Source organism: Squalius cephalus (genome assembly GCF_949319135.1).
Source record: "Squalius cephalus genome assembly, chromosome: 7".
NCBI classification, from domain to species: Eukaryota; Metazoa; Chordata; class Actinopteri; order Cypriniformes; family Leuciscidae; genus Squalius; species Squalius cephalus.
In genome coordinates this window covers 26,383,533-26,399,230 of record NC_137128.1, presented here as the reverse complement: position 1 = coordinate 26,399,230, position 15,698 = coordinate 26,383,533, and the positions used below count along the sequence as shown (strand labels likewise).

The 15,698-nt window shown below is 38.2% G+C and overlaps 1 protein-coding gene across 2 annotated transcripts; it reads left to right on the top strand.

Annotated features, from left to right (window-relative positions):
- The first annotated feature begins 47 nt into the window (after nt 1-47).
- On the top strand, nt 48-13,496 carry LOC307161466 (myosin-7-like). 2 transcript variants are annotated; one of them, XM_079876188.1, is made up of 39 exons: nt 48-73; nt 302-336; nt 508-719; nt 1,014-1,157; nt 1,241-1,397; nt 1,589-1,616; nt 1,704-1,809; nt 1,912-2,004; nt 2,435-2,498; nt 2,599-2,697; nt 2,789-2,892; nt 2,974-3,112; nt 3,221-3,339; nt 3,416-3,565; nt 3,670-3,840; nt 3,948-4,257; nt 4,364-4,440; nt 4,597-4,802; nt 4,889-5,012; nt 5,135-5,271; nt 5,367-5,622; nt 5,717-5,959; nt 6,051-6,227; nt 6,337-6,482; nt 6,566-6,656; nt 6,745-7,134; nt 7,218-7,344; nt 7,428-7,546; nt 7,639-7,835; nt 8,076-8,259; nt 8,344-8,509; nt 8,736-8,860; nt 9,016-9,324; nt 9,437-9,640; nt 10,083-10,379; nt 10,464-10,568; nt 10,683-10,778; nt 10,870-11,004; nt 13,316-13,496. In XM_079876188.1, exons 3-39 carry the CDS (start codon nt 519-521, stop codon nt 13,334-13,336), a joined length of 5,817 nt encoding a protein of 1,938 aa, XP_079732314.1. In that variant the 5' UTR covers nt 48-73; nt 302-336; nt 508-518; the 3' UTR covers nt 13,337-13,496. The 2 variants fall into 2 exon arrangements, with proteins under 2 accessions (XP_079732314.1, XP_079732313.1); XM_079876187.1 differs by having other exon boundaries at nt 60-73; nt 1,704-2,004.
- Nucleotides 13,497-15,698: the final 2,202 nt, after the last annotated feature.

Here is a 15,698-nt window from a genome sequence, read left to right as displayed (position 1 = left end):
TTTGGGAGGGTGAGTTCCTTTATAAAGAGTTCTCATGGTTGGTGTCCAGACAAGTCAGACGTTTTATCTGAGGGTAAGTTTTGAGCCAAAACTGCATAGTGAAGTTACATTTAATATTAGAGAATTGAGATTTCTACTACAACTTCATTCAAGATAAATCCTTTTGACTTCTCATTATGTTGCGTTCTTCTGATTACATCTTTTAAGTATTGGATTGTTTAGTGACGTGACAAAGACTAAAAAGTGTTAATTCACATCTGAGTCTTAAGGAGTAACAATAAAATTATATTTACATTAACAGGTTCTTCTTCAGCTGCTGCACCTTGTGCACATCAGGTAAGAGCCATGCTTATTTTCTATGAGAATTTTTGTATTCATATGTCAAAGCTGGTTTTATATGATCATGTAGTATTTAGAAATCTGTATGGGAATGTTAATCATAGCATGTCTGATATTGCCAATTCTTAAAACTTCACATTAACATGGACTTAACCATGCCATCTCCAGACAAGGCAATCATGGGGGACGCTCATATGGCACAGTTTGGAGCAGCGGCTTCTTACCTGCGAAAGTCAGATCGAGAGCGTCTGGAAGCACAAACTCGTCCCTTTGATATGAAAAAGGAGTGTTTTGTGCCTGATCCAGATGAAGAGTATGTGAAAGCTTCAATTATCAGCCGTGAAGGTGACAAAGTCACTGTACAGACTGAGAAAAACAAGGTAGGCTCAACTAATAAGGAGCATTTTGAGAAGATGCTTTTTCAAAGGCGGGACAGTTTCAATGACAGAGCTATTTCAATGGTACATTTTCAATGTGGTGGTCGCTGATACATTATGATAATTGTTAATTAGAAACCACTGAGCATTAGTGAGGTCTTCATTATTTAAATGTTAGCTTCAATATGATTTGCCTTTGGAACAGTGCTATAATACAATCTGGACAAAACAGCAAATTTGATGCCACTTTACACAAGAGTATTACTATAATGCTTAAATTCTTTCTGCTTCTAACAGACTGTCACTGTAAAGGAAGCTGACATTCATCCCCAGAACCCACCAAAGTTTGATAAAATTGAAGACATGGCAATGTTCACCTTTCTCCATGAGCCTGCTGTGCTGTTTAACCTCAAAGAGCGCTATGCAGCATGGATGATCTATGTAAGACCAGACCAGTTCAATATCACTCGAGAATACAACCTAATTAGCTTCAATTACTGAACTTTATTTGTCCTTTCCCACAGACCTATTCAGGGCTGTTCTGTGTCACTGTCAACCCTTACAAGTGGCTGCCAGTGTACAATCAGGAGGTGGTTATAGCCTATAGAGGGAAGAAGAGGAGTGAAGCTCCTCCCCACATCTTTTCCATCTCTGATAATGCCTACCAGTACATGCTAACAGGTATGGACAAAATCTGTTCTGCTCTGAAGATCTGAGAGTACTCGCTAGCTGAAAGCATTATCAAAATTGGGCAAAACGTTTCATAAACAAACATGCAAAGTGTGAGGAACCTTTTTTGTATTTTGCACAAATCTCTGGATGAGCCTTATCTTCTTAAAGATCGGTAACTGAAGAATTCTTCTCCGTTTCAGACAGGGAAAACCAGTCAATTCTGATCACGTAAGTATTATTTTTCTTTTAATATAATTCCTTAGTTAATTCAGTACTTCATGCCACTTTTAATAATCAGATTGTTGTTCTCTGTAGTGGAGAATCTGGTGCAGGAAAGACTGTAAACACAAAGAGAGTCATTCAATATTTTGCAAGTATTGCAGCTGGGGGCTCAGCAAAGAAAGATGGGTCTGAAAAGAAGGTAAGTGTCATTTTCATATGTGTCATCTGTTTCTGCATTAACTACAAAAAAAGACATTTAACTCAATTACACCATGCCAAAGCATTTACCTTTTCATTAAAGGGAACCCTGGAGGACCAAATCATCCAGGCTAACCCTGCTTTGGAAGCTTTTGGCAATGCAAAGACCATCAGAAATGACAACTCCTCAAGATTTGTAAGCTTCAGCATTGAACATTTATGTAAAACTTTTAGTGAAGCTAATGTAAGAGCATTCATGTCACAACTATCACAAATATAGTGTGAGAACACCCTCTGCTGGATAAATCAAACTGATATAAAGAGAACATAAGGTTAACAGATGGCAGCATAAATATGATAGTGTATTTAGTATTTATATAATTATGGTACAAATTATGGTACAAAACATTGAAATCAGAAAAAAAGGCCTTAATCAGAAGTTATGTTATGTTAGAAGTTGTAAGAGGTTAATGCAGTTAAATTAATCTGAATCAAGTACCTCTTAACACAGGCATTAGGTATTTATAAGCCATACTGATTGATTTTCAGTAGTTTATACAATTATTATTGCATTCATTGTGCTTAACTTCTTAATATGATCATTGTTTTTTATTTGAATTCTATAGGGAAAATTTATCCGAATTCATTTTGGTGCCAGTGGAAAGTTGGCCTCTGCTGACATTGAGACATGTAAGAATTAATTTCACTTTGATATCTGGACTCTATCTGTGGATTCATAAAACACTGAATGTCAAAGACTAAACATTTTTTTTTTTTTTTAATATATCAGATCTTCTGGAGAAGTCAAGGGTGTCTTTTCAACTTAAGGCTGAAAGGGACTATCACATTTTCTATCAAATCCTCTCTCAGCGGAAACCTGAGCTCCTGGGTAAGATGCAGTATATATTCTGTAATCAAAGGCCTTTTACAGTAGTGTCGGATCGTCACAAACTGACAGTTCTTTCTTTCTCCTGAAATAGAGATGCTGCTCATCACCAATAACCCATATGACTACGCTTACATCTCCCAAGGCGAAACAACCGTAGCCTCAATTAATGATGGAGACGAACTACTTGCTACTGATGTAAGAATGAAACGTATTATATTTTATTTTTTCTGTCACTGTAAAGTTCTCAAATGACATCTATAATTATGTAAACTTTAGGAAGCATTTGATGTACTAGGCTTCACTCAGGAGGAAAAAAATGGCATCTATAAACTGACTGGAGCCATTATGCACTATGGCAATATGAAGTTCAAACAAAAGCAGAGGGAGGAGCAAGCAGAAGCTGATGGGACTGAAGGTGTGTAGAGTATAATTCCTGAAGCAGAAAACTAAATGCAACACTCTCTTATCTCTTATGCATAGCAGTGTTTTCCTTGAAAATAGAGAAATCTTATTTATTTTACAGATGCAGACAAAGTTGCATATCTGATGGGCCTAAACTCTGCTGACTTAATCAAGGGTCTATGCCATCCAAGAGTGAAAGTAGGAAATGAGTGGGTCACCAAAGGGCAAAATGTCCAGCAGGTGAGTTGGCGTGGTATTAATTAAATGGTGTCCATTTAGACAAGTAATGGCAAACTAAATGCTTCTTTGTGCTCAGGTGTACTATGCAATTGGTGCACTGGCCAAGGCAGTGTATGAAAAGATGTTTCTTTGGATGGTTGTAAGAATCAATCAGTCTCTGGACACCAGACAACCTCGCCAGTACTTCATTGGAGTGCTGGACATTGCTGGTTTTGAGATCTTTGATGTAAGTCTTTGTGGAAAGATCCTCATGTTGTCATGTTTAAAATGCATATTACTATGCAACTTACAAAAACTTAAAATTTCATTCATTCTGATTTAAAACAACAGTTCAACACCTTTGAGCAACTCTGTATCAACTTTACCAATGAGAAACTGCAACAGTTTTTCAACCACCACATGTTTGTGCTGGAACAAGAGGAGTACAAGAAAGAAGGGATCGAATGGCAGTTCATTGACTTTGGCATGGACTTACAGGCCTGCATTGATCTCATTGAGAAAGTAAGTAGTGCTGACGATAAAGCTTTCATACATGAATAGTGCTTTAACTATTTATCAAAGCAATTTTCTACAGTCAGTAACTCAATCCTATCAACTTCTTTATTTAGCCTATGGGCATCATGTCAATACTTGAAGAGGAATGCATGTTTCCCAAAGCCAGTGATGCAACATTTAAAGCAAAGCTTTATGACAACCACCTTGGGAAATCAAATAACTTCCAGAAACCAAGAGTAATAAAAGGAAAGCCGGAGTCTCATTTTTCTCTAGTTCACTATGCTGGTACAGTTGACTATAATATTAACAACTGGCTGGTGAAGAACAAAGACCCACTGAATGAGACTGTTGTTGGCCTCTTTCAAAAGTCTACACTCAAGCTCCTGTCAATGCTATTTGCTAATTATGCTGGGTCAGAGTCTGGTATGTATGAGAAAAATTATGTATGCACAATTAGAATCTCAAATGCACTTATGAGTGGTTTGAGTACTACCAGTTATAAGTAATTATTGTGCCTTGTTTTGACCAGATGGTGGTAAGGGAGGTAAAGGAGGCGGAAGTAAGAAGAAGGGCTCCTCCTTCCAAACTGTGTCTGCGCTTCACAGGGTAATTGAGTTTCAGACTCAAATGATCATACACAATGAAAATAAAATAAAAAAGAATAGATAATGTGTACTAATGATATCAAGCTTGTCTCCAGTGAACATTGTCAATATTTTTTAAAAGCAATCCTTTGAATCCTCTGTGAATTTATCCCAACAGGAAAACTTGAATAAGTTAATGACAAACCTGAGATCAACACATCCTCATTTTGTACGGTGCATCATTCCTAATGAGACAAAGACTCCTGGTGCGATGGAGAACCCTTTGGTCATGCACCAGCTACGTTGTAACGGTGTACTAGAGGGCATTAGGATTTGCAGGAAGGGCTTCCCCAACAGAATTCTCTATGGGGATTTTAAACAGAGGTAATTATTATTGGTTCTTTGATACTTAAACTCTAAATTTAAAACAACACTTTCCATTATTACAGACATTCTGTACTTATTTACAGGTACCGAATCCTAAATCCTGCAGCCATACCTGAAGGTCAGTTCATAGATAGCAGGAAAGGAGCTGAGAAACTGTTGGGATCACTGGATATTGATCACAATCAATATAAATTTGGACACACAAAGGTGAAAACTTAGATTAAACTGAAGAATAATTTTATATCCATAATTTAATATAGAAGCAAATATGAAAGTGGTCATGTTGTTCTGTAAGTAAAGTGCATGTTTCTAAAATGAATTCTGCCTAGGTGTTCTTTAAGGCTGGTTTACTGGGTCAGCTGGAAGAAATGAGAGATGACAGACTCTCTCTAATTATTTCCGGAATTCAAGCTAGATCCAGAGGACTCCTGGCAAGGATTGAGTTCCAAAAGATAGTTGAAAGAAGGCAAGAATTCCATATATTACAATTTGTACACTGTACTATGTTTTAAAAACACTATTTTGTGATATTTGCTGACAAAAAATGTAATATCCTCACAGGGATGCCCTACTGGTTATCCAGTGGAATGTCCGTGCCTTCATGGGGGTGAAGAATTGGCCCTGGATGAAGCTCTTCTTCAAAATCAAACCTCTACTCAAGTCAGCAGAAGCAGAAAAAGAGATGGCAAATATGAAAGATGAATTTGCCAAGCTTAAAGAGGCTTATGCTAAATCTGAAGCACGAAGGAAAGAACTAGAAGAAAAAATGGTTTCTCTTCTCCAAGAGAAGAATGACCTACAGCTTCAAGTCCAAGCGGTCAGTTAATAATTTTGTGCCTATAAAACGTGACAAGTAAATGTGTTTTCCACAGCACAGAAATCACTGTAATTTTTTAACCTTTTAACAACAGGAGCAAGACAATCTATGTGATGCAGAGGAGCGATGCGATCAGCTCATCAAAAACAAGATCCAGCTTGAGGCAAAAGCCAAAGAGCTCACAGAGCGGCTTGAGGATGAGGAGGAGATGAACGCAGAGATGACAGCTAAGAAGAGAAAGCTGGAGGATGAGTGCTCTGAGCTGAAGAAAGATATTGATGACCTGGAGCTGACTCTGGCTAAAGTGGAGAAAGAAAAGCATGCTACTGAGAACAAGGTCTGGGATGTCTTTCTACACAAACACACACAAACACACACACACACACTGTATAAACACTTAGAACTTAATGATTCATGGTCTTTCACAGGTGAAGAATCTGACAGAGGAAATGGCAGCTTTGGACGACATCATCGCAAAGCTAACCAAGGAGAAAAAGGCCTTGCAGGAAGCTCATCAGCAGGCACTGGATGACCTGCAGAGTGAGGAGGACAAAGTCAACACCCTCACTAAGGCAAAAGCAAAGCTGGAGCAGCAGGTGGATGATGTGAGTGTTAAAATTTACATCTACCTTTAGGATTCTTGATGCAAGCAAATGCTATGCAGCCAATATTGACATGCTCAATAAATCAAACATGTTTAATTATTTAAACCAGTTGGAAGGATCTCTTGAGCAAGAAAAGAAGATCCGTATGGATCTAGAAAGAGCTAAAAGGAAACTAGAAGGAGACTTGAAGTTAACCCAGGAAAATTTAATGGACCTGGAGAATGACAAGCAGCAAATGGAAGAACGACTGAAGAAGTAAGGCAATTTCTCCCATTCTTTCATAGTCCAATTTGTTTGTTCAAGACAAAGGACTGTAAATATCTCTCTTGTAAATATAGGAAAGACTTTGAGATTAGTCAGCTCAATGGGAAAATCGAGGATGAACAAACTATTTGCATTCAGCTACAGAAAAAACTGAAGGAACTTCAGGTATCAAAAAATAAATAAATAGAGCATATTGCCACTGACTTTTTTTAAAAATGAGACAATGACAACCATGACATATGTTCAATTCTAGGCGCGTATTGAGGAGCTGGAGGAAGAGCTTGAGGCAGAAAGAGCTGCCAGAGCCAAGGTGGAGAAACAGAGAGCAGATTTAGCCAGAGAGCTGGAAGAGATCAGTGAGAGACTGGAGGAGGCTGGAGGAGCTACATCTGCTCAGATTGAGATGAATAAGAAACGAGAGGCAGAGTTTCAGAAACTTCGCAGAGACCTTGAAGAGGCTACTCTGCAGCACGAGGCCACTGCCGCCACACTGAGAAAGAAACAGGCTGACAGTGTGGCTGATCTTGGAGAGCAAATAGACAATTTGCAGAGAGTCAAGCAAAAACTGGAAAAGGAGAAAAGTGAACTCAGGCTGGAGCTGGATGATGTGGTCTCAAACATGGAACATGTTGTTAAGACAAAGGTATTATTAATACAAATATTTTTTTTATATTTGTCGTCTTTGATGGGAAGTAATTTTCTAGCCAAATTATGTACGTTGTACAGGCAAATCTTGAAAAGACCTGCAGGTCTTTGGAAGATCAAATGAATGAATACAGAACAAAATTTGAGGAGGGCCAGCGTTGTATCAATGACTTCACAATGCAAAAATCTAAGCTACAATCTGAAAATGGTAAGGCTGCCAATAACTGTCTTGTTTAATTCTTATGACTGACAGAACACCGACAATAATAAAATACTTGATGACACATGTAGGTGAACTTTCAAGACAGCTGGAGGAGAAAGACTCTCTTGTCACCCAGCTAACCAGAAGCAAGATGTCTTACACTCAGCAAATTGAAGACCTTAAAAGGCAATTCGAGGAGGAAACTAAGGTGTGAACTGAATATGAACATTGCCTGATTAATATTTCAAAAATGAATTGCATTAATTTTGTTGATCTGCTAAATAACAATGTGTCCTCCAGGCAAAGAATGCCCTCGCCCATGCTGTACAGTCCTCCCGTCATGACACAGATCTGCTCAGAGAGCAGTATGAAGAGGAGCAGGAAGCCAAAGCAGAGCTACAGCGAAGCATGTCTAAAGCTAATTCTGAGGTGGCTCAGTGGAGAACCAAGTATGAAACTGATGCCATTCAGAGGACTGAGGAGCTGGAAGAAGCCAAGTAAGATATGTTTCTATTTCGAATTTCATAGAAATTTTGACTTTTCCATGTGACTTCTCTACTGACAGATAAGCTTTTTGTTTGTGTTATGTTTCTTTTCAAATGTAAGACGAACAAAAAGTTTTTCTGTTAGTTGGCCAAGCTTCACCAAACAGAGGGTAAAATATAATCAATGTCTATCCACTAGAGTGTGCACTCACACAATTACATTCCTCAATATTGTTACGTTTCCTAAAACAGGAAGAAACTGGCTCAACGTTTGCAGGAGGCTGAAGAAGCTGTTGAAGCAGTTAATGCGAAATGTTCTTCGCTTGAAAAGACCAAACACAGACTCCAGAATGAGATTGAAGATCTTATGGTGGACCTGGAGAGGTCTAATGCAGCTGCAGCAGCATTGGACAAGAAGCAAAGAAACTTTGATAAGGTAACCAAACTTGATTTGGTATTAAGCTCAAAAATTCTTTCTGAATACCTGTAATCCCACTTAAATGAGAAATGATGCTTTTAGGTCCTGGCTGAGTGGAAGCAGAAGTACGAAGAGTCACAGGCTGAGCTAGAGAGCTCTCAGAAGGAAGCCAGATGTCTGAGTACTGAACTTTTTAAGCTGAAGAACTCCTATGAAGAATCTTTGGATCACCTGGAGACCATGAAGAGAGAAAATAAAAATCTCCAAGGTAAATAAACCAAAATTTACCAAAATAACTTTTTATTGGAAAATAATCTTAATAGATAAATGGAGATACTGGAAAGACAATAAAAGTAGTACAGTAGGACTTTATGGTGTATTTGGAGTGGGGTGGTGGAAGAAGAATTTATAGTATTGTAGAGACATTTATATTTATATCACTGGGGAAAATATGTCAATATGTTAAATTGTTTTTTTGGGGGGTTTTCATCTAGAGGAAATTTCTGATCTCACTGAGCAACTTGGTGAAGGAGGAAAGAGCATTCATGAGCTGGAGAAAATGAGAAAACAGCTGGAGCAAGAAAAAAGTGAGATTCAGTCTGCTCTGGAAGAGGCAGAGGTAAGTTTTCAGATGAAGCTCGATTTCTTGACTTTGAAGAAAAATAAAAAATATAAAAACAACAGCTGATTAAATTGTATTATTAAAATTAATCATATTTTTTTTATATCGTACTGCAAACCAAGTTATAGATCACAAAATGTTATGTTTAAAAGGCCTCATTGGAGCACGAGGAGGGTAAGATTCTGCGAGCTCAGCTAGAATTTGGCCAAATTAAGGCTGATATTGAGCGCAAACTAGCTGAGAAGGATGAAGAGATGGAGCAGAGCAAACGGAATTTGCAGAGGACCATTGACACTCTGCAAAGCTCCTTGGAGTCAGAAACACGAAGCAGGAATGAGGCCCTCAGAATAAAAAAGAAGATGGAAGGAGATCTGAATGAGATGGAGATCCAGCTTAGTCAGGCAAACCGACAAGCAGCAGAGGCTCAAAAACAACTCAAGAGTGTCCAAGCACATCTGAAAGTAAGAGACACTCAGAATCAATACTGTGAATCAGTTAGGCAAAGAATAAAAGCTTTTGAAAGGGTAGAGCTGTTGAAGGGTTTGTCTTAATTAGTTTGCACTCATCTTTCAGGATGCTCAGCTTCAGCTGGATGACTCTCTGAGAACAAATGATGATCTCAAGGAGAACATTGCGATTTTAGAGAGACGCAACAACCTTCTGCAAGCTGAACTGGAGGAGCTGAGAGCCGCTCTTGAGCAAAATGAGAGAGGCCGTAAGCTTGCTGAGCAAGAACTGCTGGATACCAGTGAAAGAGTGCAGCTACTGCACTCCCAGGTAAAGCGAATGGATGCTTATTCTTAAGGTTGGGAATGGAAAATCAATTCCAATTCTGGAATCGGATACTTGTTATAAAATTTAAATTGATCGATCCGCTTATTGATTCCTGTGTGCGCATTGTAATGTGGTTTTCGCCATTTGCACGCTGTTTTCTGTGCTGGGCACATCCAGACTATCTTTTGTTCATGGTATTGAGCTGCAACAGAATGTTACAAAAGAACAAAACGTCACAGAATAAATAGGATTGATATCTAAATGTTCTAAATGTTTTAAATTTTTTCCCCCATATTGGAAACGAAACTGGGAATCAATAAGCAGAACCAATATTGGAATCTGAATCACTAAAATTCAAGTGATACTCAACCTGACTTAATCTTCATTTTGAACAGATCCATTCTTATTCAGTTTCTAATTTAATGCAAATACCTAATTTGTCCAGAATACAAGCCTATTGAATCAGAAGAAGAAGCTGGAGGCTGACGCATCCCAGCTTCAGAGTGAGGTGGAAGAGGCAGTGCAAGAATGCAGGAATGCTGAAGAAAAAGCCAAGAAGGCCATCACTGATGCTGCCATGATGGCTGAGGAACTGAAGAAGGAGCAGGATACAAGTTCTCACCTGGAGCGTATGAAGAAGAACATGGAGCAGACCATTAAAGATCTGCAGCACCGTCTGGATGAAGCAGAACAAATTGCTATGAAAGGAGGCAAGAAACAAATCCAGAAACTAGAAGCTCGGGTGAGTGACCTACCTTAAATCCCAACAATGTTTTCTGACTGTTGAAAGTGGTATGCTGTAAAAACATTCATACTATGCCAACAGGTGAGGGAGCTGGAGAACGAAGTAGAATCAGAACAGAAGAAGAGCAGCGAGGCAGTGAAAGGAATTCGGAAATATGAGAGACGTATTAAAGAACTGACCTACCAGGTACAACAACAACAAAAAACATCTAATTTTATTACTGAATACACCAATAGAAAATGTTACGACAACACTTTCAAACATCAAAATATATATTTTTGTTATTATTTGTCTTAAAAGACTGAGGAGGACCGCAAGAATATGGCTCGTCTGCAAGATCTAGTTGACAAGCTTCAGCTAAAGGTCAAAGCTTACAAGAGGGCTGCAGAGGAAGCTGTAAGTATTGGACTAACTATCACACTTTTGATGATAAATCATACTATTCAGTTAAAGCTCTAATCTCAGAACTGCTAATCCTGCTTCATAGGAGGAACAAGCAAACACAAATCTTAGCAAGTTCCGGAAAATCCAACATGAACTTGATGAAGCAGAAGAAAGAGCTGACATTGCAGAGTCACAAGTCAATAAACTGCGTGCCAAAAGTCGTGATGTTGGTTCTAAGGTCAGTGCTTAAGAAGACTGATATTTCTTTGTGATCCATTCTGATTCAAACCAATTAAGTCACATGTAGTTTTAATTTACCCAAGTATAGGCCTACTGTAGAAACAAAAGGTTATATATGCACTGTTAACCCTTGCTGTAAAAAAAGGCCAAATTCTGACAATATCATACCATTTTCCATTAAAACAGTAATATACCGTAGAAAATAAAACTAGCCTACAGGAATATACTGTAAATTAACAGTGCTCAAAGTCGACACTCAGAGGCTGTTTTCCCAATCACACCCTATACCCTCATTCACTATTCCCTACATTAGTTCACCAATATAGTCCACTTGAATGAAAAGAAGTGAGTGAATTGAGAAACTGATGAACACCTGATAAGCAGAATCACTGAACGACAGAGAATCAAGAACAGAAAAAAGAGAAACACAGAAACTACAACTGACTTCCAGCTACACTGAGTGTGAAACCAGTTTACAAACCAGTTTATGATTATTTCTTTCATACATGTACAAAAGTTCTTGTTGAGAATTAACAGAGATTGAGTTAATAATAAAGTTTGTTGTCACCATGATGGAGATCAGTATTTGCTTTAGTTGGGCTCTTGTCCCTGGACTGCTTACCATTCATCTCTCTCTGACTGCTGTAACAGTGAGTTTATAAAGCACATCTGTTATGGCAAGAAAGAGCCAAGAGAAAGATGATTAGTTGTTTTTGGCTCTTGTGATGATTTAACATTCATTCTGGACATGTCTGATTTTCAGATTTTTCCTGTATATATTCTTTGAATTTATGGGTATTTCATATTTATCTGTGAATCTACAACATGAAATCAATATCTCTGTAATCATGTCTTCTGAATATATATAAATATTGTAATCATAGAGAGCATTAAAACATTTTTAACTTCTGCTTGATACAGACACCAACAATCAGCATATGAATCTCAACAATGGTGACAATCAAAAGTTTCATGTCGCAATGCATGCTGGGTTCCAGGATAATATAAAACTCCCAGCATGCACTGCTGCATGAATAATAAAAAAATATTGCCACCATCTCTGTGTTTCTAAAAGACACTGTAGCTCTGTTTTTTTTTTTGTTTACGCATGATGTGTTAAAAAAAAAAGGTCATTGTAATGTATTGCTGTGGTTTCACAGTGGTGCTAATGTAACACTTTTGATTGAGGATTAAACTCTGAATGAGTAGGAATGAATTCCTTAGTGAATGAACAGGCTATATGATGATTTTATCACCATAACCACAATCATTCATAAACTGTGTGTGTGCACAAGTGTGATTTACAAAAACACAGCTCAAGCGGCAAAAGACACACTAATGTTTTAGCATCAGCAGCCCAACTAAAGCAAGCGCTGATCTCTATAATGGTAACTTCAAACCAAACATTTTCAATTAAACATCTCAACAACAACTTCTGTAGATGTATGACAGAAATAAAGTCATACTGGTTAATAATAAGTGTAATAATGTGTAATGTCTGGAAGTCAGTTGTAGTTCATGTGTTTCTCTATTTTCTGTTCTAACAGCAGGTGTTCATCACTAATGCTCAACAATCACTTACATATTCACTTAATTATCTCACTGCAACACTGCGTCAATGTTACTTTTGACTCTTTGTAGTGTGGATTTCCCTGTGGGGTTGAAAGGGTTAACAGTGTAAGATAAAAAGACACACCCACAACATGTATTTTAACAGTAATAAACTGTAAGTTATAAAACAGGTATATACTGGCAACACTGTTGCCAGTAGTTTACTGTAAAATCTTATTTTTTGGGTCACCATTGTGCAGAAGTGTAGAGCCTGTGCTTCAGTCCAGGAGAAGATCTACAAACATTGATGATATGCTGCATGTTGCTTTATTTAAAAGGCAGTGACTGTGTAGTTGCTGGTCCAGTGGAAATCTCTTTATGTACCAAAAATTTTTTGTGGTTTCAAATGAAAGAAGTTCACAGTAATCCTTTGCTCACTTTATTAATGCATTATAAATTTTAGTTAATACTTTTAAATGACAGGTGGTCAATTTAAGACAGTCGGTTTCTGCAAATGAAATTAGTTAACTCGAGTTTTAGTGCATTTTTACAGTAACATACTGTACAATTAACAGTAAATTGCTGGCAACAGTGTTGCCAGTATTTTACTGTAAAAAACCCCGGTAAGGTCTAACAGTGTGGATATATGGTCTAAATATATAGTCACATTGATATATAATTAATTTTTAGAGACATACTTATGCAATTGAATCATTTACCACAACTGATAATCTCTTCCTCTTATCTTTTTCATACAGAAGGGACATGATGAAGAGTAAACCTCAAATGGACCTTCTGCATGTCTCCCATATGTTGAATTAGTTATCCATCCACTCTTTTTCAGTCACACAGTAGAATAAAGTTGAATTGCATTATATCTGTGTTGTGATTGAGTTGTGCATTGAAATTATATATTAAAGTGCCCCTATTATGCTATTTTAAAGTTTCCTAATGTTGTTTTGGAGTCTCCTACAACAGGTTTTCATGCATCAAAGGTAAAAAAAAAAAAACAGTTAAATTTTCTCATAATATACATTTGCACATCACCACATTTTCAATGATTCTCAAACGACTCGTCAGATGAATCAATCTCTCTAAATCCCTCCTTTCCGCGAGCTGCTCTGCTCTGATTGGCCAGACGGCTCAGTCTGTTGTGATTGGTCTACTGTGTGAAGCGCATGTGTCGAAAACTAAACCACCCATTGCCATAACAACGTCAGCTCTGCTTGTCCTGAGGCTTCCTACACCGCAAACTAAACACAGTAGGCTTGTTTGAGATGAGCAAAATTTGCGCAAAACCGATCACCGGTGATCACCGCGAGATGCATGCCGGTTAGAAATGTGTCCGATGCGGTTCGCCTTGTTCTGATGTCATGCTGACGTGTGTCAAAAAACCCTTGCAAGCGCAAGGCGGACTTGTCGGATTCTGCAATCGCGCGCAGTTGCTCTCAAGGGGGTAATCCAGCACTCGGAAAGCGTACCTTCCCTGGGGGCTGCCATTGGTTAGCAAGCCATCACCTTCTGTTAGAATTCCATTGACTCCCATTCATTTTGGCGTCACTTTGACAGCGAATAACTTTACATCTGAGGCGTTTAAAGACTCTATTTATCCATTGTTTATTTCTAAAGAAACACGACAATGTATAAAAGGTTCCATTACCTTGTATCTTACGTTATGGTCCCGTAGAAGCAGTTTTTTGTAAAAATAGGCTAACGATGGCATCATAACCACGCGACTCTCTGTCGCACAGTAGAGAAATTACCGTATAGACAGGAGGAGAAGCTCGCAGTCAATCGGGGGGACGTGGAGGCATAAAGTCCGATAAAGTCAAGGGAGAAGCCCATAGAGAGTCATTAAGTTGCTCCTGTTCCTAGCTCATGGACAGCTCCTACTCACGCTCTCCGTCTCTGCAAGATTCGGAAGGGAATGATTCAGATTTCTCTTGGCACAGCAACTAGAAGACTTACAACTGTCAGATAGGTTGCTCATGTCACATTTACGTCATCAAGCTCAGTTTGAGGCTGCGCAGTACGCTCAGCCATCAGGAAGTGAGTGCTTCTAATTTACTTCACTTTTCTCCGTTGAAGTCTATGTGGTCGCTGTGTCCATTTTTTATACTGTCTATGATTGCTCTCCACCGACCATACTGCACTGATAGCACGATGGGAAACGATTTGCTGACGACACAGCTTAATGCTCATTGCTCATAAATTGCTCAAAACGTTTGAAAAACGAGTCATTTTTGGGGGTGGTGGTGGGGGGGGGGGGGGTGTCGACTCAGACAGACCTGTCGGTGTATGACATCAAAGTACCGCGAGAGCGATTAGAGAGCATATGGCTTCGTATGCTCATTATCGCTCTCGCGGTACTTTGAAGTCATACACCGATCGAGTTTTTATAAATTTGTAGTTTTAATTTTAGTTTTAGTCTCTTATTGGCCTCACTAACCAAGCATTCCATAAAACAAGCCCTACAATTTAATAAAATAACATATAGGCTATGTGACCCAGATTTTCAAATAGTTGTATCTCGGTCAAATATGATGTATAATGATGTAGGCTATAAATCTTAATTTAAAAAAAAATTTGACCTATGTGACTGGTTTTGTGGTCCAGGCTCACATATTAGATGATTTGTTTATTTCATTTAATAGATTACACTTTAAATAACACATTTGCAATTGGTTTGCAAAATGAGTTTTTGTTGCATTCCCTTTGACCGTGTTGAATGCTTCGAAACAGAGAATCATTTTGCGATGCAATTGGTTCAATTGCAGGGCCGTAGCTAAAGGATTCGGGGCCCCCTGAAAAAATATCGATGTGGGCCCCCACCCAGGGGTGCCGCCAGAAATTCTGGGCCCTATGGAAACCAAAATTTCTGGGCCCCCTACATTTTTTACAGATAAAATTTAACCCAATAAACATGCCCTGTATACTTTAAAAAAGATACTTAGTACATTGCGTAGTTAAAATATCTAAAGATGAGTACAAAGCCGACAAAAACAAGAATTTTTTTTTTTTATTTATACAAATTTGACTTATAAGTCAAACACACACGTAATAACCATATTATTTCTATTGGCCTATTTAGTTTTCATAATATAAAATATTAAAATATCTATTTTGTAAACTCCTTATAGC

Coding starts and splice junctions, on each gene's coding strand:
- LOC307161466 (XM_079876187.1), top strand. CDS start 519: ATGGGGGACGCTCATATGGCACAGTTTGGAGCAGCGGCTTCTTACCTG. Junction 4,258..4,363: donor TTATGCTGGGTCAGAGTCTG/GTATGTATGAGA, acceptor TGTTTTGACCAG/ATGGTGGTAAGGGAGGTAAA. Junction 10,779..10,869: donor AGAGGGCTGCAGAGGAAGCT/GTAAGTATTGGA, acceptor CCTGCTTCATAG/GAGGAACAAGCAAACACAAA.